This window comes from Eulemur rufifrons, chromosome 29, assembly GCF_041146395.1.
Source record: "Eulemur rufifrons isolate Redbay chromosome 29, OSU_ERuf_1, whole genome shotgun sequence".
NCBI lineage: Eukaryota > Metazoa > Chordata > Mammalia > Primates > Lemuridae > Eulemur > Eulemur rufifrons.
The window spans coordinates 80,527,805-80,550,631 of record NC_091011.1 but is presented as its reverse complement, the minus strand read 5'-3'; the positions used below and the strand labels follow the sequence as shown (position 1 = coordinate 80,550,631).

At 37.4% G+C, this 22,827-nt stretch overlaps 2 protein-coding genes across 4 annotated transcripts in view; one reads left to right on the top strand and one right to left on the bottom strand.

Moving 5' to 3' along the window:
- Positions 1-1,763: 1,763 nt before the first annotated feature.
- SSMEM1 (serine rich single-pass membrane protein 1) lies at positions 1,764-8,769 on the bottom strand. The gene is made up of 3 exons (XM_069462602.1): positions 8,587-8,769; positions 4,783-4,837; positions 1,764-2,248 (listed from the first exon to the last, which is right to left on the bottom strand). Exons 1-3 carry the CDS (start codon positions 8,767-8,769, stop codon positions 1,764-1,766), a joined length of 723 nt encoding a protein of 240 aa, XP_069318703.1.
- A 2,182-nt stretch (positions 8,770-10,951) lies between these two features.
- TMEM209 (transmembrane protein 209) overlaps positions 10,952-22,827 on the top strand; it is a 34,243-nt gene continuing 22,367 nt past the window's right edge. For all 3 annotated transcript variants that reach the window (XR_011231770.1, XM_069461752.1, XM_069461753.1), the window contains exons 1-6: positions 10,952-11,055; positions 11,825-11,961; positions 12,071-12,129; positions 12,961-13,092; positions 13,549-13,790; positions 16,683-16,878. Coding sequence is in view for 2 of the 3 variants with exons in the window: in XM_069461752.1 (XP_069317853.1) it covers positions 11,002-11,055; positions 11,825-11,961; positions 12,071-12,129; positions 12,961-13,092; positions 13,549-13,790; positions 16,683-16,878 (820 nt within the window). In the remaining variant the exon portion in view is untranslated. The remainder of the gene's footprint in view (positions 11,056-11,824; positions 11,962-12,070; positions 12,130-12,960; positions 13,093-13,548; positions 13,791-16,682; positions 16,879-22,827) is intronic.

The following is a 22,827-nucleotide window of genomic DNA, read 5'->3' as shown; positions in this document are numbered from 1 at the left end:
CTTAACCACAAATAGTACCAAAATCCTTCCCCAAGTCTTAAGCCCTTCTTTGAACTCTAGCTCCGTGACCATGATCCCTGCTGCTTTATCTTGTCCTTGCCATCCCTTTCCTTTGGGATCTGGATTTTGTGTTCTATCCCAGCTGTAACAGAGTAGTCACCCCTCCTCCCATAGATATGGAAGGGTAATATTGACAGTGGGAAATATGTAGCAGAAGGAATGGCCTGAGGGAAAAAAAAAACAGCAAAAATATTTTCTGTCTCTTTAAAACATCCCCTATTCTTTACTGGGGACCAAAACCTGCATCCCTGTCTCAGGCCAGTGGTCGGGAGGGGCAGGGTAATGTCTTTTGTTCTTTGTGTTACAGGAGATGGCTCAACCTTGCCCAGACCGGGCAGGCAGAAGTTCTAGAGGTCCAGGTGGGCCTCCCAGGTGGGTGGAGGTCATAGAGATCTGGGCAGAGGAGGTCAGGAGATTGCCTTCCCCAGAAATGGGATGGACTACAATTAAACAGCAATTTCCTGAAGCTAAGTGGCACCCCTTTAAAAGCTCTGTATTTCTGCTTATTAGTAGGACAAGGGCATTTTTCAGACAGGAGTCTCCATCTTCCCCATTTGCCAGCAAATTAATAAACTCCTCTTTCCTTCTCCTCAAACCACTTGTTCTCATTCATCTGATGTGGCCTCGAGGACAAACGTCAAACTTTCCGTAACACTGCCATCCAACAAGAGAATGATCTCCAGAATGGCCAACCATCTACCTAGGCCTACTTGAATTCCCCACACCTGGTGTGTTCCCACCTACCTGTAAAACCCAGCCCCAACTGTGCCTGGATTGTGACTAACGTGACAACGACTCTCTCTTTGACCAAACTTCAGTCAGGCTCCCCAGAGCCCTCTTTTCAATTAGGCCTCTACCCTGGCCTTGTCCTTTCTTTGGCCCAGTTTTAGCAAGAATCCTGTTTTTAGTAATTTTCCATCCTCAGATGCCTTCATCCTGCTCCCTGGCTATAAATTCCCACTTGCCCCTGTTGTATTTGGAGTTGAGCTGGATTCACATTCCCTACTGCAGTAGAGTTGACCTCTATTACAATAGCCTTGAATAAAGTCTTCCCTTACTGTGTTAACACATGCCAGAATAATTTTGTCTTTAACACTTGCCATGCCCTTTGAACAACAACTATGGACAGCCCACGACCTAGCTGCCCTTCAGGGTCCTGCTGCCTCCCCTCCCTCCTCTAGGAATGAGGTATTATTCCAGGCTCTTGAGCTCCTCTTCCTCACCAGCCCCTAGCTGACACATGTAGCAATATTGTTCTGGTAGCATCACCTGAAAATATAGACCTAGAGAGGATAGCGTAATTCTATTCCAACAAACTTCACCTGGTTCATTCAGTCAGATAATCAAAACATGTGAATAAATTTAAATAGTTTCTCAACATAAATAATATATTTTCAAAGAGCCTTCTTATTTGTATTACAGATATAAACAAAATACATACACTCAGGGCATAAAATATCTGTCTTGTGCTCTTTCGAATAAAAAAAAAAACATAGTGGATACACATCTTCGATGTTCCAGTGGTGCCATACACAAATTTTCTGGCCGTTTTTTGGACAAAGAATTGTCTGAAATTTTACCTCTTGGGTTCTGAGTATGTTTTTGTTGTTAGTAGAAGTCTCCTCACCTAGAGCTCTGGTGATTTTTCGTGTTTTATTCATCTCTTTCATTTGGCTTCCAGTACGGTAAGGACTTGATAAAATTCAAAATTTACTGAATTTTGTGTTAATGTCAGGTATGGGATTTTCCTCTTGAGGCTCCCCCTTCTCTGGGGGTGTTTGTAGGAAATGGCGTGTCAACCATTCGTTGGTCCTCATGGCTTTGCAGTGGACGCAGGGCCTTTCTCTGATTTGGTAATTTCCAAGACTCCTTTGCCTCTGAGCTGTTTTTCTCCTCTTCATACAGTCTGGTGATGGGTGGTGACCACTTTCGCTCTCCTTCCACGAGGAAGCTCCTGAGTTAGACTCTTCACTGTCACACTCGGTAGTATCACTGTCTTGTGGATTCTGATTCACCTGGTTTAACTGAGACTGGCGCCTGGCTCGTCTCTGTTCAAGATAGGCATTGACCAAGGCCACTTCTGAGTCTGTTACAGGGGTGAATTGGCTCTGCTTTGGTTTCTTCATCATTTCTGAAGTGTCCCAGGCAACATCTTTGCTTTGCCGCTTATAGGAAGTATTTTTGCTTGCTAACAACCAACAAAACAAATTGACAAGTTAGGTACAAGTTGCTGATTACGGGAACCTCACATTACTTCATGCAGCCCGTGTATGTGCAGGCTCACTCTTAGTGGCCAGTCATCAAGCCCCTACTTTTCTCCAGCTGGCAGCTGACTGCATTTCCCAGCACCCCACCCCATCTCCTACAGACCAGAGAGCTTAGAGGCTTCACATATCACTTTTGAAGCTTTGTGGAATCCTGGATATAAGATCAAAGGAAAAGATCTCTAAAGTTTTCCAGAGAAGGATGTTTTTTCCTTTGAAGTCTTAAAGATTCAAGTGTGTATATGACTGTGATTTGGATAGCAGGAAGGGGGATCTTTTCTTAATCTAGTGATGTGCTGGAGTTGGCTCGCAAGAGCTAATAAATTTTCAGAAATTTGTGAGATGGTTAAACATAGCTAGTATCAAAAACTAAATTATACAAACTTACAACAAAATCAATTTACTAAAAATAAAGGTAATAAATACTTGAAACCCATCACTTTTAATTATCTTGCTACATTTTATTATAGTGTATGCTCTCGAAGTTTTTTATGCCCATTGTATCTGGATGTTTAAAATACTATTTAAGAGTGTGCAACTGCTCACCTCTTCCCAACTCCACATTCAGTGATATAATGTTGGTAGCTTAAAACTAGCTTTAAGCCTGAGCAACATGGCAAGACCCTGTCTCTACAAAAAATAAAAAAATTAGCCAGGCATGGTGGCCTATGCCTGTAGTCCCAGCTATGCAGGAGGCTGAGGCAGGAGGATCACTTGAGTCCAGGAGTTTGAGGTTACAGTGAGCTATGATGACACCACTGCACTCTAGCCTGGGCAACTGAGTGAGACCTTGTCTCAAAAAAAAAAAAAAAAGACACCACAAAAAAAAAAAAAAACAAAAAAAACCCCACAGCTTCAGTAAAGGGCATTATACCATGAAAATCAGCAAATACTGAAGGTCAGGGCTTCATCAGGGTTTTGTTGATTGCCTCCACTTAAGAAAATGATGGAGAACATGTTACTAACGCAGATTACATTTCACTGCCATGCCTATAGCCACTACCTTGTGACTAGCACCCAAAAATGAGGAAACATTCTTCTAGTATTCTAAAACTATTATCCATTTCAGCAAAGAAGTCATTCACATCATCGACAACCAAATTAAGTTCCACCATACATCTTCTGTTTCACTTTGATCTTACTCCTTAACTTAGAGGAAAATAACATTCACGCTGGAACTACACTTGTTCATCAAGTGCAGCCATGGTTGGCTAAGGATGGGAGGGTCTGGCAAAAATCAAGGAAAGCACGTTGTGAGAATCAGTTGTCTATATGGAATTTACCATAAAGAGCACTGTATATTTTATTATTTATAAATCATGTGATACATATCATTCATATCAGCAAAATTTTTAATAAACATATGTAAACACACAATTTTGGAGAGCCAGTTGTTAAATATCTACCAGCATACCACTGCTTACAGGTTCTTGAAAAAGATGTTGTGTAGAACCCATAATCCTATAATAGCACTAACAATGAAGGTTGTTACATGAAAATGATTTTATGTAGAAAGTCAAACTTCCTTTGGGTTGAAAAGTGCCATACTTGGGTATTTATAACTGCAATCTAAGATCTTTAACTCATTCTTTTCTTAATATCTGATCTCAACAATGGCAGGCAAGTATCTCTAATGAGGTACCTCTTTCCTTTGGGTTATGGCAAGCCTTCTCTGAAAACCTTGAGAGTGGAGTTCTCTTTCAAGATATCTGTTTTTAAAAAATGCATTGGGGGTGGGAAGCTTAAGTATTTAAATTTAATGAAGGAAGGACAAGCCATGTGAAAGGTGAGTGCTGAGGAATGCAAAGAGAGCTTGAGCTCTTCCTACCAGTAATTCATAGCTTCTAGGGGATCTGCTAAAGCAGTTAAGCTGTCCCTCTGCACTAGAGAGTCAAAAAGCAAGGAGCTTACCCAGTTGGCCTTCACTGGTGTGGAGAGGCCTTAGGATGCTTTTCTTTCTTTCTTTTTCTTTTCTTTCTTTTTTTTTTTTTCTTGAGACAGAGTCTCACTCTGTTGCCCGGGCTAGAGTACCGTGGCGTCAGCCTAGCTCACAGCAACCTCAAACTCCTAGGCTCAAGCAATCTTTCTGCCTCAGCCTCCCAAGTAGCTGGGACTACAGGCATGTGCCACCATGCCTAGCTAATTTTTTATATATATATTTTTAGTTGTCCAGCTAATTTCTTTCTATTTTTCAGTAGAGACGGGGGTCTCGCTCTTGCTCAGGCTGGTCTCAAACTCCTGACCTTGAGCAATCCTCCCGCCTCGGCCTCCCAGAGTGCTAGGGATTACAGGCGTGAGCCACCACACCCAGCCCTTTCTTTCTTTTTTTTTTTTAAACATCCGTGCTGTAAAGAGCTTAAACACTCTTGACTGACTGTTCACCTCTGTTGTTCATGTTCCACACTCAGCACATATTTCTCTCCTCACGGTCCAATACTAAATATGCACTGGCTCTCACCTTTACTTACTGAAGTGCTTGCCCCACTGTCTTCATCCTTTTTATTCTCAGACATCTGTTTTGGAAATATAGATTAGAAAGAGTGATCTCAGTTGTTTTTCACTAACATCTACTTGCTAAGAAACACTATTGCTGAGGCCCTTTGACAATGTTTAATTTTAAACATTCAGTTTAAATAAGTGCTTGAGTTAACTCATAAGTTAAATAAGTACTTATTGAGTTAAATAAGTTGAATAAGTACTTATTGAGTTCCTGTTTATAGTGATCCTACTTCTGCTGCCCATAAGACCACGCTTTGATAGCAAAATCTATCAAAATGTTTTGAACCAATAAAAATGGAACAAAGACTGGAGAGAAAATAATACTGATAGGGAGATATAGGCTATAAAGTTTCCCTGTACCCATTTAAATTGCAGAGAAATGGCATTTAAAAACAGATTTATAGTACTCAGATTAGTTTAAAATTAACTTGTAAGGACATTTGGTCAGGTCACATTATTGATAGTTCTTTAAGTCAGATGTTTAATATGTGACATATATATGCACAAAGATCTTTAACTGAATTCATGGACTTAATAGCTCCTTAATCCTTCAGAAAGTTTCCTTCAAAATGCAACCATAATATGTTATTTGTGAATATGGCATCCAGAAGAAATGAATTTCTTTGAATAGTTCCAATTTCAAATATTCTGCCCCATTACTCCATAAATATATTTGTCCCATTTTTCAGATTAGTGTCCCACTTTCTGATGCTGAAAAATGGTTCTGCCAAAAGATACATATATATGTCTTTCAGAATTTATCAAAAACTTTAGAAATTTTCATTAACATCTTTGACACATAATTCTTCCTTTGGGAATCTATCACGAGGAAGTGACCCCCAAAAGAGAGAAAGATTTGTGCACAGAAATATTCATTACAGTGTAATTAGGATAATATAAAATTCAAAAGTAGACAGTGGTTAAGTAAATTATGGTACAATCACATGATATATAATAGTAAAAATTTTAATAAAATTGTGTCATGAAGAAACAAGTATATCATAATACTGGATTAAACATCAAGATGCAGATTTGTATTTACAGCCTAATCACAAGTTAGTTAAAAATATGAAGAAAAAACCCTTAAGAAATGTATAGAAGTTTCTTTTTTAAACATATAAAAGTAGCAACGGTTGGCTTTAAGGGATAAAACTGATTTTTTTTTCCTTCTAATTTTTTCAAATTGTCTACAGTTAGGGAAAAAAATGATTTTATGTAGAAAGTCAGACTTCCTTTGGGTTGAAAAGTGCCATACTTGGGTATCTGTAACTGCAATCTAAGATCCTTAACTCATTCTTAATATCTGATCTCAACAATGGTAGGCAAGTGTCTCTAGTAAGGTACCTCTTTTTTTTTGGTTATAACAAACTTTCTTTGAAAACCTTGCAAGTGGAGTTTTCTTTTAAGATATGTCTTTTTTAAAAATCATGGGGTGGGGCTTAAATATTCAAAATTTAATATGCAGAAGGAAGATTATTAAAAGATTGGATGCTTATAAACCTAAAAGTGGTTGGTTATTTCTATATAATCTGGAGTGATTTTTATTTTATTTTGTATACTTTCCTATAATTTCCACATTTTCTATAATGTGTTCTTTTGTAATGGAGGGGGGAAGGTGTTTAAAAACACTTATTAGGCTTATATCATTTCCACAGAAAGCTTCCACATTTGATGTCAAATCAAAACATAACCACAAAATCAAAAGAAAGATTTTGCATTAAGCTAAGTGGAGTCATATGAACTGTGGTTGCGAAAAGCACTTCATTAACTGTCTTTGTGTGTGACTTGCTGAGTGAAAACAGGGCAGGGTAGAAAATGTGGGCTGCGCTCTCTCTGCCACTAACCAGCTCTGTGGTTTTACCAAGCCACTTAACACCTCCTAAGCACAGTTTGCACATATGCAAAATAAGGAGTTTGGGCTAGGATTGTCCAGAAAAATACCGGCACTAGCAATCTGAATAAACACTAAACACATAAACTAAATATAGTATTTATAGTCTCTGAAAGCAAATGGGTAAATGCATCTTAAGAAGTGGCAAATCCAGAGGAAATCAGCCAGCCTGCTTCATGTTGGAGGATAATTACCACCATATTTCCATCATGCTTTTACCATTACTTCAAGGTTTGTAAATAAAGGCTCATAGTTTAGCAGAGAAAATGAAGAAGTTCAAAGTGAAGGAAAAAATCCATCCTCCTTCACTAACTCTCATATGGTTCTCAGATTTCAAATCTGGGGCCCTTCAGAAGAAGCACTCCAGCCGATTGTAGCTGCCACCAGGGTATAAAGTGAAAGACGAAACCTCTACAATAATTAAGGTTTTAATCAGCACTGAATAGGTTTAATTCAACACTGCAAACTACACTTTGAAGCAAACAAATAATATGGCAGGAAATCTGGGTCCATTATTCCCCCTTTGTCACTAACCGCTTGTGTGACATTGAACAAGTCACTTAATTTCCTTGGGCCTTATCAATAAAAAAAAGCAGGAGGAGAGATAATGATATTTTACTTGTCTATAGACAAGAGGCTGGGCCATATGCTCTCTTGAGGTTCTTGAAGCTCCGAGCTCTATGACTCCAAAGAGCTGATGCAAGCAAGCAAGCAGAGGAATAGCTTAGACCTCATAAGTGGTCTTCATGATGAAATTGCCAGTGATCAATTTCAATTTTTTGTTAATTTTCTAAAGTAGCTTTTCTTGCCAGGCCAGACAAATTCAATATACTTAGCCACAGAGTTTAAGGCACATATAAGCTATCACTACTCTAAATCTCCTTTTGGCAAAGTATTTACCGTAAGAAGCATTTAAACTTTAGATGAAACTTCTTGGCCAGGAGGTGGTGGGGAGAAGTCTTTGATTATTATAATGGAATCCAGCTGGCATGGACAGAACACACTTTCTCCTCTCCATCCTGAGCTGGCCTAGCACACAGTGTAACTGACCACTGCCAGCCCAGGGCTATAATGCTAATGATGGTAATTTGCTTAATCAGCCTGGTATCAATGGCCAGCAAAGATTCCATGTCAGTGAATTATAAGAGCTTGGTTACTCATAATATGTTGGGGGCATCAGAGTCCTGATAAAGTGGAATATCTCATTCTTAAGAAGATGGCATTTTCTTCCCGTGTCAAGAGTGGTTGCTTTAGTTTTATTTTGTTTATTTCTGCATCTTAGTCTATGTAGAAAGTATATTGCCTCATACCAAAAACCCCCAAATCCTACATGTATTCTATCAAAAAAGAATTTGGAAGTCATTGACCAGTAGGGAAGTTTGTCCCAGCATTACATAGCATATGTGTCAATCTAAATGTTTCAAAATTGCAGAATTTTTATGGTACAATCAAAAAACAGAAAATTATGCAGTCATTAAAATTGCTACCGAATGAAAATAATTTGGAGAAGTATTTATATTACTAAGTTTAAAAAGCAGGATATAAAAATATTTACAATATAACACAAAGGATGAAAGATCAAAGATAGAAAGCTGGAGAGAGAGAGAGAGAGAGAGAGAAAGAAAAATTAGAAGGACATACTCCAAAATGTTAACAGAGGTTATTTCTGGGAACTAGGGTAACAGTAGTTTTAAATTTTTTTTCTTCATCTTTTTCACATTCTTGCATTCTCTGGAACGAAATTGCATTATTTTTAAAACTAAAAAACAAACTTTAAAAAAGTACTTCCATCAAAGTAAAGTGAATTTATTTTACGGAAAATTCCCTAGTATACAGTAAACATATTAGTTAAAATGAAAAAGGATATCCTACCCAGACAGAAGCCCGAGAGAAGAACATCAGGAACAATATAATGACAAAATACCAAAGTAGGAAGCTCCCTATTGTCCCACAAGAATCTTCCTTCCGGCATTCATAATCCTGATTTGGAATAGCAAAACTTAAAGGTATAGGGGGAGGATCCACCTCCCAAAATAAGGAAAAAAGGTCTCCCATGATGGTTTCTTGCTTAGAAAATAAAACATGCTCAAAGTGATGAAGATGTTGGGAACTACTTCACTCCATGATGTATCACAACTTCCTTGGCAACCTATTATGACATATACTTAAGCAACTGTTACAGGAACTGACAAACATTTCTTGGATTTCTAAGGTTTTTGGAAGATTTATCCAAATTACTTCTATGAAAGTTTATGATATTTCCCCCATACCTCAATATGGTGCATTCTGTGTTAATCTTTTTCTCTTAAAATTTATATACATTGTATTTTCATATCTTTACATCTAAGTGTCTAAGGTATTCACTCATTTTTATCATCTCTTTTATATGTATGCCATTGTATTAATAAATTAAGATACACAGTTCTGATGTATTACAGGCTGAATTGTGTTCTCCAAAATTGATACATTGAAGCCCTTACCCCTAATTTGACTGTATTTGAAATAGGGCCTTTATAAAGGTAATTAAAGTTAAATGAGGTCCCAAGGGTGGGGCCCTAATCCAATACAAGTGGTATCCTTATAATAAGAGGAAGAAACACCAAAGATTCAAGAGCACAGAAAACAAGGCCATCTGCAAGCCAAGGAGACTGGCTTCAGGAGAAACCAACCCTACTGACATCTTGATGTTGGACTTCCAGCCTCCAAAATTTTAAAAAAGTAAATTTCTGTTCTTTAAGCCACCCTATCTGTGATATTTTGTTATAGCAGCCCTAATACATAATGCCAACTGCCTATCAAATTTGGTCAGTACTGTTCTTTTTTAAGTCTTGAATAAATGCACAATAGCTTGTGGATTACATTAAGCAGGAAAAACATACATGTGCCTATTATGAACTACATCAAATGTCTACAATTTCTTCTTAGGAAAGAGTGAGACATGGGAGAGGTGGGAACCTGGTATTCTAATTTTGACTATACATTGAACCTTTTCACTTTGAACAGTTTTCAAGTAGTTCTCTAAATCTAAAACTAGAGCAAAACAACATTGCTGCTAATGGAATCTAATAATGATAAAAATCTCACTTAAAAATCTGTTAGATCATTAAGAGCCCAGCAAACCTGCAGGTTTTCATTAATATACAATACCATGAAGAAAATTCATTTTCTTCTATTTGATCTTAGGATCATTTTAGGAAAAATTTTGCTCATTGATGTAATAATCCACTAGCTTATTCTGACATGGCTTAATGATTTTATTAGGAGGCACATTTCTCCACATGCAGAACGAGGCCCCAGGCCTGCGCTTCCTGGCCGTTGACTATCTACCTTTGGCGGGTGTCACCTCCTCCAGGAAGCTCGCTGGGAGCCTGGGCTGGGCTGGACTTGCCTCCTTGGGGCTCACCGTGCCCACCTCGAGCATCTGCGGGCCTCCCCAGGGTTGAGCTCCTCCTGGAAGTAACCCGGGAGCTCTTACTTTCTGTATCCCCGTGCGTGGCCCAGTGGCACACTGTAGGCATTTGTATTTGTTAAATAAAACCAAACTCAACTCCCCGATGAACCTTTTCATTAGGATTAGTTCTTCCAAAGAGTATGCAAGAAAACGTGTTATTATTTTTTAACCTCAAAACCACTAGCAACTTCAATAAAACAAATTTTGGGTTTGCTTGTTACTGCAGCACCCTCATTACACGGATATTTAAGAATTTACGTTGAGTCAGAACTCTTGACACATATGTTTTAACACAGGGGAAAGAAATGCTTTTTCATTGCTGATGATGTCTGGACACATTATCACTCATTCTGTATCCAACAATTAGCCACCCTGCTTAATCTGCTTACAAATGTGAGTCCGTAAATGCCCTGAGGAAGCTAAAATTATATTAATATATACAAAATTCAGCTTGTTATAGTTATTACTTTTTACTGTGGATTCAGAACCTGGTCTGAATTTTGCTGCTCAGCTTTCTCCTCTCAGCTCACTGGGAGCCACAAAACCGAGAGCTGTTTCCCTGGTAACGCTCCTAGCCGCCTGTCCCTCCGCCTCCCTCCTCTTCTCGCGAGAAGAGACGACCAGTTCTTCCGGTAACTGTAGCCTCGCCCGCCGCTCGCCTCTACCGTAGCACTCGGCTTTGCGCATGTGCAGTAGAGTGGCGCGAGTCCGCGGCTTCCGGCCGGAGAGGATGGTGCGTTTTCGGGGTCATCTTTTTGTGTTCCCTGGACGTGGAGTCCTCGTGGGCTGTGGGAGTTCCGCGCCTGCTGATCTGCCCGGGGTCCAGCCAAGGCAGGATGTGGCTAGGCGTCCCGACACCCGTGATAGAAGGGAAGAAGGAAGTAATAGGGGTAGCTAAAGTTTGTGCTGAGGGAGCCAGGGAGGGAAGCTCTCTGGACTGGGAAGTTTGGACGCGGGGGCTGGGTGGCGGGAAGGGTAGAACTCCTGCTAGAACAAGTTTTCCACTTGTCTACAAGAGTTGAGCCCAGCAAAACAAAGCACGTATAAAACCCAACGTGGAGTAAAACTTAAGGCACACTTTCCCCACTGTCTCTCAGTCCCTTCACACCTTGGGTGCCCGCCTTTCTAAAACTTAAATCCTTGTACTTTATTGGCACACAAACGGAGATCCCTGGCATACAGCCGTCCAGGTGTAGAGTTGTTTAAGGTTGTAGATAGTAATGGTTGCTGCATAAAGATGTAGAAGGAGTCTTTATGATTTGTAGTATATATGGAATATCTGCTCCCAAAACTTGATCTTTTGAATTTCTGAAATTAGCCCTCGTGACATACTCCAAAGACAAAATAGGGAGTATTTGTGATGTAATCGCAGTCCTTAAATAACAAAATAAGATATTTTTTATTTATTGGAAGTACTAAATTGTTCTCTGAAATAACCAGCCAGTTTTCTGTTGATTACGCTATGATGCCAATGAAGGTATAATTCAGCATTCTGTTTTACTATATAAATATTAAAATGGAGAAAGTTTTGGTAAGATTTTAAAGATGAGGCTAAGTGTGTGCAATTTTTGTTACCTTTATAAAGGACACAACATTAGATTTTTTAAATGGAGAACTAATTTCTTTGGACTAATTCCTGTGCTTTTTGTTTTTGAATAGATGCAAGGGGAGCCAAACACAAGTGCTTCCCTTATTGACAGGACCATCAAGATGAGAAAAGAAACAGAGGCGAGGAAAGTGGTTTTAGCCTGGGGACTCCTAAATGTATCTATGGCTGGAATGATATACACTGAAATGTAAGTTAATCAGCCCAAAAAAGTGAACATTTAAGAAGCCAATGACAGGTTTTTGTGTTTTGATTTTTGGTATTTTTAAGCTATTGAAAAGACTTTCTAATTTTTTCAGGACTGGAAAATTGATTAGTTCATATTATAATGTGACATACTGGCCTCTCTGGTATATTGGTAAGTAATCAATTTTCGTTATAATTTCAGTTTACAACCAGTGAAAAACTGCTTTTAGGTTTAATTCAACTTAGCATTCATTTCTTCATTCAACAAATATTTGAGTGCCTACTATGTTCTAATAGTCGGGAATACAGAGGAAGGGAACAAGGCAAAACCCTGTCCTTATGGAAGGAACATTCTAGTAGAGGAGACAATCAAATTAATAAACAATAGTTTCAGGTAATTACAAGTTCTGTGAAGAAGCAATAAGTTTGGGCATAGTGAGATTTGTATTTGTTACTCTCCTGAAATGCCCTATCTCTTGCTTTTTCACCTTTCAAGACCAGCCCACGTACCAAATCTGTTGATGCCCTCCTATCTCCTGTCTGTGCTTCCATAGTCCTTGGGTATAAAGAATCCTTGTGGATGTTAAAATAAATTCCATAGTTTATACATGTTAATCTAAAGTTTGTCATGGGAGGTGGTGTGGCAATTGGAAGAGCAAGGGTTTTGGAATCTGCAGGCCTGAGTTAGAATTATAGCTTCAATAACTAGCTGTGTGTTCTTGTAAAAGTCAGTTGGCTTCTCATTGATTGTTGATTTATCTTTAAAATGAAGGTGAAAATATTTATTTTACAAGATTGTAAGGATTAGTGATATTTTGAAACTCACTAGTAAATGTCCTAGACATAATAGACATTCATTAAATGCTATTAAGAGGAATAAGAAAGTAATGTTCAACTTTGTTGTTGTTAATTTGCTAAAATATGGAGGGTTTTTGTGTTCCCCCAATAAATGGTCTCCCTGCACTCTTTTTTTTTTTTTTAAAAATAAATTGTTTTCTTCCAGAGCTTGCCCTTGCATCTCTCTTCAGCCTAAATGCCTTATTTGATTTTTGGAGATATTTCAAATATACTGTGGCACCAACAAGTCTGGTTGTTAGCCCTGGACAGCAAACACTTTTAGGGTTGAAAACAGCTGGTAAGTGTTTTATATCTCTTGCAAAGGTGGGGAAAAGGGTGGCAATAAATTTTCCTCAATTTAATTTTCCCTTTCATAGACTCTGAGCTGGAAGGTACTTCTAAGGCCATCTGGTTCAACTATATTAAGCAGGTCTACGATAAGTTGTCGTAAGACCAATGATTATCATTCTTATTGTATAAATTCAACAACCTCATGGAAGTTTGTTCCATTATTCAATTAAAATCAAAATTAAATGACTAACTCTTGCTGTATGGAAGCTAATTTCTTATTTTGAACTCTGGGAAATGGTAAATAATTGATTTCTGGCCTTTGTTAATAATACTTTATGTAATTTAACAACCAAGTTACTCTGTTACTTTCTTTTTTCCTGAAGAAAAAGGCCTAGTTTATTAAATATGTTTTCATAGAAATTTGATTTGTATATACATATATATGTTTCTTTTCTCCTTTTAGTTGTACAGACTACTCCTCCACATGACCTGACAGCCACACAAATCCCTCCCTCTCCACCTTCCCCTTCAATTCAGGGTCAGAGTGTGTTGAGTTATAGCCCATCTCGTTCACCCAGTACCAGTCCCAAGTTCACTACCAGCTGTATGACCGGATACAGCCCTCCACTGCAAGGTCTGTCCTCAGGTAGCAGTGGTTCTTATAGCCCTGGAGTGACCTACTCGCCTGTCAGTGGTTATAATAAGGTAATGACTCTTCTCTCTTGGCTACTCACATTATTTTAGAATTGGGAGGTACCTTAATAATCTAGTGAGTCAAAACTTCTCATTTTATCAGTGAGCAAACTGAGGAACAAAGGCTTATTGACTTGCTCTAATCACCTATTTAAGAACCAAGAATAGAACACAGATTTCCTGACACCTAGTCAGAAGTTCTTTACATAACATCTTAAAAGAAAAAAATCAGCATTTGCAAAGATGATAAACTGAGATTTACTATCTAGGATCTTTCAGCAGTCTTTAAAACAACTTGAAACTGATGATTTGGTACATTAATGTCCTTTACTCATGTTTTCCCTCTTTGCATCTTTACGTGAAGCCTTTGTATTCCCTAGTGGAATTTTTTGCTTTTTTTGTCATGTTGGAGTATCTTCTAAGCTAAAACTGGGATTGTCATATAGTTTGATTCTTGAGTATGGACACTTTCCATGGGATGGGTAGAAACCTTCATTCCAATTCCCACAGTAATGTGGGCTTTTGTTCTAATTTTTAGGCTTAATAAAAGCAGAATTGACAGATTGAAGTTTTGATTACTTTCTGAAGCATAAAATTATAAGAGGGGCATTAGAAGGAGAATGATCACTTCAGATGCTCTTACTATTGTGTTGGATTAACATCTCTGTAGCTACTCATTAAAAGAAGAATGTCTGGAAATGAAACCAACACCCTGTCTGCCCTTATCCTCCTACATAGTATTTATTTCTTTGTAATGAAATTTCATACTACTGGTTACCCAATATTAAAATTAATTTTGTAATAGCATTTAGAAAATTTTGTACAAGTGAAATGAGAAAGTGTATATGTAATGATAATTCATAACTCATGGGTAAATATGATGTTGGGGGTAGGGGAGTGAGACAAGGCCTCACTCCGTTGCCTGGGCTAGAGTGCAGTGTCATCAACATAGCTCACTCCAGCCTCAAACTCCCAGGCTCAAGTGATCCTCCTGCTTCAGCCTCCCAAGTAGCTGGAACTACAGGTATGTGCCACCATGGCCAGCTGATTTTTCTATTTTTTTGTAGAGGGGAGGTCTTGCTATATTGCTCAGGCTGGTCTTAAATTCCTGTCTTCAGGTGATCTTTTTGCTGCAGCCTCCCAAAGTGCAGGGATTATGGGCATGAGTCACTGTGCCTGGCCAAGTATGACTTTTTAAAATAATTTGTTTTCATAAGAAAAGTATTATATGATCATTATAGAAAATTGGAAAAATAAAATAGAAGGAAAATTGCTCGTAGTCCTACCACCCAAAAATGATCTCTGAGAGTGGATATCCCATAGTTTACTCCTGAATATTTATTTTCATTTTTTGAAGCCTGGTTAATCTGTACTAAATAGCTCTGTACATAAAGTTCTTAATAAATTTGGGGGGGGGGGGTCTGTCCAAAAGAATTCTACCAATTTACATTGTCACAGAAATGTACAAGAGTACTCATTTTATTAATATTATACTCTTAATCATCAGGTTAATTTTTTATAAATCTCTGCTAATAAGAAAATGAAAATAGTCTCTTGTAAATTTAACAGTTATTTCTTGCAAAGCCACTTAACTAAATCAAAAAGTTCTCATTCTTTACTCACTTGTCTTTTGGGTCTGTATCTGCCATGATTTTTTTCCCTTGGGTTGCTATTTTAATTATCAGATTTTAAAAAACGTACATAGAGCTGGATGCAGTGGTGTGTACCTGTAGTCCCAGCTACTCAGGAGGCTGAGGCAGGAGAATCACTTGATCCCAGGACTTGGAGGCTGCAGTGAGCTGTGATCATGCCACTATACTCCTCCTTGGGCAACAGAGCTAGCTAGCTAGCTGGATAGATAGATAGAGTGAGCTAGCTAAATAAATAAATGGATAGGTAAATAGATAAAATGTGGGGAAGGATTATATTATCTGAGTGGCAAAATTATAGATGTTACTTATACTTTCAATTTTTAGAAATATACATGTGTTCCTTTTTTTTTTTTCATAGACTTTAGTTTTAGGTTCACAGCAAAATTGAGAGGAAGGTACAGAGATCTCACAAATATCCTCTGCTGTGACACATCCATAGCCTCCCCCATTATCAATATACCCCTTCAGATTGGCACATTTGTTAAAATTGATGAACCTACATTGACATGTCATTATCTCCCAAAGTCCACTCTGGGTGTTGTACATTCTGTGGGTTTGGACAAATGTTTAATGACATGTATTCACTATTATAGTATCATACAGAATAAAAAATCTCTTGTGCTCTATTTATTCATCTCTTTTCCCTTCCAGATTCGTAGCAATCACTGATATTTTTACTGCCTTCATTGTTTTGCTTTTTCCAGAATGTCATATACTTGGCATCATACATAGGTAACCTTTCAGATTGGCTTCTTTCACTTAGCAATATGCATTTAAGTTTCCTCTATGTGTTTTCATACCTTGGTAGCTCATTTCTTTTTAGCATTAAATAATACTCCATTGCCTGAATGTGCCAGTTTATTTACGTATTTACCTACTGAAGGACATCTTGGTTACTTCTAAATCTTGACAATTAGGAATAAAGCTGCTACAAACATTATATGCAGGTTTTTGTGTGGACATGTTTTCAACTCCTTACCAAGGAACACAATTACTAGTACATATGGCAAGAGAATGTTTAGTTTTGTTAGAAACTGCCACACTGTCTTTCAAAGGGGCTGCATCATTTTGCATTCCCCCTGGCCAAGAATGAGAGATTCAGTTGTTCCACAACCTCACCAGCATTTGGTGTTGTCAGTATTCTTGATTTTGGCCATTCTGCTAGGGATGTTGCTTTTTAAAAGTCAAAAAGCAAGAGCAAAATAAATTTCAATTAAAGAAAAATAAAATAAAGTTCTTTTATTTTGTATAGTTGGCGAGCTTTAGTCCCTCTCCTCCATACCCTACCACTGTTGGACCAGTAGAGAGCAGTGGATTGAGGTCTCGCTACCGTTCTTCTCCCACTGTCTATAACTCACCTACTGACAAAGAAGACTACATGACAGACCTACGGACTTTGGACACTTTTCTTAGGGGTGAAGAAGAGAAGCAGCATAGGGTTAAGTTGGGTATGTATATATTTTATTTATATCTACTGTACATATTTTTGTTGTTACTTTTCATACTCCTTAACCTATTTTCATTATTTTGATACTTGTACGTAAAATTTTAAGTCTTTTTTCTAATATACTTTGTGTAGGTTAGGAAACACATTTTGTTTTACTTTATATGTAATATACTTTTATGTAGTTAGAATTAAGTTCACTAAATTTAAGAAGTGAAAAACATCTGAACTGAGGAATCTTGAACCTTTCACTACAATAAAATTGAAAACTTTTCATGTAATATAAGTTATAATTTCTGTTTAAAGTTGAGGCTACAAGATAATGTTTTTGAAGCATTGCACAGCGAATTTATTCAAATAATAGCTGTCTCTTTTCAGATAGTCCTTTGCAAGGTTGGTGTCGTAGAGCAGGATGAAGGAGAGAGCGTTCATTTGAAAGTGTTGCCATTTTTCTGAACATTTTTAAACTTACCTTTTAGTCTTAAAGCCTATAGTTTACCTTGGGAAATAATGTTAGCAAATCTTAATATATTTGGGGTGGATTTGTTACAAAATCAATTATTTGAAACCAACTTAGGTTACTGAACTGAGTAATGGTTTTTCCCCCTCAAAAACTTTCACAGAAGCACATTAGGTGCTAGCTTGGCCATGGTGAGGAAGCCAGTTACTGGACCATGGCTCTTTTTGTCGCTTGAAATCTCTCCACTGATTTTTAATTTAGTTTTGCCTGAAAGTGCCACAAATGTCAAAGAAACAAATCAATATTATCTTGTTGTTTTTGATAACTTGCTTTTTTAAATTTTGAAATATTTCAAGTCTATTGGAAATAATAGAGTATAATACAAAGAACAACCTGGATATCCTCTACACATGTTTGTGATAGCCACATATTTTCTGACTTCGTTTTTATTTCTTTGACCCATAGGAGTTATTTAGAAGTAATATTATTATTATTGTTGTTTGAAAATGCTGTTGGTGTTGGTTTTAATTTCAAGCTTGAAGAGACTTGGTTATCTTTTTTTACCCCTAGGTTAATGGTACTGTGGTTAGAGATTCTCATCTGTACCTGTTAATTTTTTGGCTTTGGGTTTTTTTATTACCAGAGTTGCTTTTAGGCCTGCTATATGATCTTTTTTTTTGTAAATGGCTTTTGGTTGAAAATGGCTTTATATTGAAAAGAATGGATAGTCTTTAAATTTTGGGCTTCATGTTTGTTTGCCAAATCAAGCTTCTTGATGGTGTTCTTAAATTATTTATCTTACTAATTTTTATCTGTTTGATCTAACAGTTTATTAAGAAAGTGTCTCAAAATTCCCACTGATTGTTTCCCATTAAATGTTTCTTTGTAATTCTGTGAAATAGGCTAAATATAGATGAAATTATGCAAAGTGCATGTAAATTCAGAATTGTTAATATCATTCTGGTGAATTGTGTCTTTTGTCTTTATCTCTTATTAGACTTTTTGACTTAACACAACAATACGAATTTCCTTTTGGTTAGTATTTGCCTGGTATATCAATGTTTATGCCTATACTTTTAATCTGTGCCCTTAGGTTTTAGGTAATTACGTATTTTGTACAAATTAATTCATATATAATAGGTATTTTGTGGGTAGCTACTCTCAAGATTGTATAAATATTCTGTTCCTCATCAAACTTTGATTTACTAGTTTTAACATCCTTTTAAGATTCTTTTCAAAATTAATTATTGCTGTGTTGGTTGTCATGAGGACTTTCTACTTCCATCATTACTTGTGTCTTCTGTATATATCCCTTTTTACTTTTTTTTTTTGTTTTTTTTTTTAGGCAGAGTTTCACTCTGTTGCCTGAGCTAGAGTGCCATGGCATCAGCCTAGCTTACAGCAACCTCAAACGCTTGGGCTCAAGCAATTCTTCTGCCTCAGCCTCCCGAGTAGCTGGGACTACAGGCACGCGCCACCATGCCCGGCTAATTTTTTCTATATATTTTTAGTTGTTCAGATAATTCCTCTCTATTTTTAGTAGAGATGGGGTCTCGCTCTTGCTCAGGCTGGTCTTGAACTCCTGACCTCAAGCGATCCACCAGCCTCAGCCTCCCAGAGTGCTAGGATTACAGGCGTGAGCCACTGCTCCCAGGGTTGTTTTTTTTTTTTTTCCATTTTTTGAGACAGTGTCTTGCTGTGTCACCCAGGGCTAGAGTACAGTGATGTCATCATACTCACTGCAAGCTCAAACTCCTGGGCTCAAGTAATCCTCCTGCCTTAGCCTCCCGAGTAGCTAGGGCTACAGGTTTGTGCCACCACGCCTGGCTAATTTCTTCTTCTTTTTTTTTTTTTTTAATAGAAACAGTGTCTTGCTATGTTGCTCAGACTGGTCTTGAAGTGCTGGCCTCAAGTGATCTCCCACCTCAGCCTCCCAAAATGCCAGTATTACAGGCATGAGCCACTGCACCTGGCCTCCTTTACATTTTTTTTTTTTATTGTGGTAAAATATATTATACATAAAATTCACCATTTTAACCGTTTTAAGTGTATAATTCGGTGGTGTTAAGTAGATTCATATTGTATATAACCATCTTTTACATTTATCTGTTGGGGTTCTTCTGTAAGATTAAGCTTTTTCTTCCCTCTAATTATGTCATTTATTTTGATGGTTAGATTGTCCCAGATTTGGCTAGTGAATCCTCTTTAATCTGGCTTCTGTGTTCTTTTGACATGACACTATATTCTTTGAGGTCTCCCCTTTCTCCCCTATCCCCTGCTTTCTATTAATAGTACCACAAAACATTTCAGGCTCATCTTGTACTTTCCCTGGCTAGCTCTGAAATCAGTCTGTTTCCCCAAGAGCTCTGATTCCTTTTAATAGAGAATATTTAGAAATTAGGCTGGACACGGTGGCTCGCGCCTGTAATCCTAGCACTCTGGGAGACCGAGGTGGGAGAATTGCTTGGGCTCAGGATTTTGAGACCAGCTTGAGCAAGAGCGAGACCCCATCTCTACAAAAAATAGAAAAAAAAATTAGCCAGGTGTGGTGGTACCTGTAGTTCCAGCTACTCCAGAGGCTGAGGCAGGAGGATCTCTTGAGCCCAGGAGTTTGAGGTTGCAGTGAGCTAAGATGACGACAGAGTGAAACTCTGTCTCCAAAAAAAAAAGGAAAAAGAAAGAAATTAACATGTGGAATATGTGGGTACTGGGCATGCTGTTGCTACTGAGGTATCATTACTCTAGGTCCTCTCAACATACAACTAGGAAGTTTATGTATAGACATATATACTAACACAGATTTATGTGCACACACATCTGTATGAGTTTCTCCATCCGTGTTTATATTAAAAACTATGAGTTCATATTGATAGCTCCAATTCCAGTCCATTTACACAGGACAGAATAAGCCTTTTCATATTTGTAGCTCCATTCTCTAGTAGTGAGAAACCAAGCTGTCACTCATTCTCTCTCTCTCTTTCTCTGTCTCACTCACACATACACTTTTTTGCTGAACCATTTGAAAGGAAGTTGGAGATACTATGCCATTTCATTCCTAAATAATTTCACATGCTTCTCCTAAGAACAAGACAGTTTCCTTTATAATTACAGTATGATTGTCATACTTAAGATACTACAGTTATTCCTACTCACGTGTCCCCAGTTGACTCAATCACAACCCTTATAGCTCTTACTTTTTCTTTTACTGATGCGGGATATAGTTAGGGATCATGTATTGCATTTAGTTGTCCTGCTTCTTTTGTCTTTAAACTAGAACATTTGTTTGTTTTTTTGTCTTTTATGACATTTGCATTTTGAAGAGATCAGGCTGTTTTGCAAATTTGGATTTGTCTCATCATTTCCTCATTATTGAATTCAGGTTAAATATTTTCTGGCAAGAATACTTAGGTGGTGGCATGTCCCTTTCTGTGTATCATATGAAGAGACACATGATGCTATTTGTCCATTTGTTGGCATAGTAAAATTGGATCACTTGATCTAGGTGATGACAACCAGATTTCTTCATAATAGCTTTTCTCTTTTGTATCCTGTTTCCCTAACAGCTTTTCACCCAGTGATTTTAGCACCTATTGATGATTCTTGCCTAAACGAGATAATACAGTGGTGGTTGCAAAATGGAGACTTCCTATTATATTCATTTCTTCTACATTTAATAGTTTGGCCTTCTTCATATAAGAACATTCTGTTTTACCCCTCAACCCAGTTTGTTTATTTCAGTCACTTCAATTTCTTTTTCTATGTCAATCACTTTAAACACACTTTTATTAATAAAAAATCTTTGTCCAATAGTTCAATTATCTGAAGTTCTTGCAGGTTAAATACTGCCATTTTTGTCTTGTTGACCATTATGCTTGGAGGCTTGCTTATTTCCTTGTGGTTTATGTAATTTTGTTTGTTTTGGTAGGGTTATCTTCGGTAGCGGTTTGTCAGTGTTTTGTCTATCCTTGGCAGGTTGGATGGATACCCTGTCTCTTCCTAGCCATCTTGTATTTGCCTCTGTCAGGTGCCTAAGGAGTATCATTGCCCTTGAGCTAATTTAAGTGATTTCTAAGCTTGGACATTCCTGGACCTCACAGGTACTGTAAATAGACCCTCTAAACCCAAGTGAAGATGAATCTATGACTTTTAAATTGCAGGACTTTAAAAAAAATTTCCCAACAACCTAAGACAGATGTGCTTCCTTTAATCTCATGGTGCCAGTGGACAGATTTTTTTTCTTATCTACTCAGAATGTGACCCTTTGCAATTCCTGGCACTGTGCTGGGAGCAGGAAATGGTGTTAAAGGACTTAATCCAACTCTTTACTCTCCCAGGCTCAAATCCTTATCTCCAATTCCCACTTGGGCACTGAAATCCAAGCTGATAGATTTCTCAAGGCCTGCAAGATTCTCTAGAGCAGCCACAGCCCACAGGTTACTCTGATTTTCAGTTCTCTCTTCATTTTTAGCCACTGGCTATTCATACCCTTACTTTTTTGCAAGTTCCATTAGTCATTTAAATAATCTGTTTTATTTAGTAAATGTTTTTAGATATTTATATTGGGAGATATTTTAGATTATCTGGTTTGCTATGTTGCCAGATTTCCAAATCTCTCTGTGCTTTGATTCTTAGATCTTTGAGGTTATCCATCTATAATTTTTGTGCTATTTTGTTGTTGTCGGTGATGGTGGTAGTGGTGGTCTTATTGATGTTCATCACAGAAAGACCCTAATTTGTCACTGCTTGCTATATATATTTTTGATTTACTTTAATGCCCAAGAGGTATTAAAAATTCCTGTTTCTATCCATTATCTAAGGCCAGTCTTCAATGAAATTTTTCCCAAGTTCAAGTTTTTTCACAGAAAGCTTACCATTACTGAAGTTAATACTGAATATGATTAATCAAAATAGGATAACTTTATCATTGCCCTGTTTCTTATCTTTCTTTTCTGTTCCCTATTTATTCAATCATTAATGTTTGTTTACAACTTCTTTTCTTGACATTAATTCATTCCTGTAAGTCAGTTTTGTCAGAAGTCCTACTTGGAAATTTAATGTCACACAAAGTGTGATATTTCTTGACATAACTATTTATTTTTATGTGGTATGGTTAGCATGAAACATACTATATTCACCAAAGCTCCTAGCACACGACTGGCTAACCTTCAAGATTTTGATGAATTAAAAAGTTGCTACATATCCCTTTCATGATTTCTCATCCTTTGTGCCCACAAACATCACAAGAAAATTAAATTAGTTTTATTCTTTTATAGTCACTTCTTTTAGAAATTCTAAGATAAAGAACTGGTTTCTGTTTGTGATTTTTGTGTGAGAGCATAAAGTATCTTTTTTTCTTTCCCCTCCAAGAGCATAAAATATCAATTGATATTTTTGATATTGCTTAAACTCTGAAAAACTAAGCCCTCCATAAATACCTTATACTTGTCATTGAAAACTTGGTTATTTATTCAGGTACTATGCTAGATGCTAAGG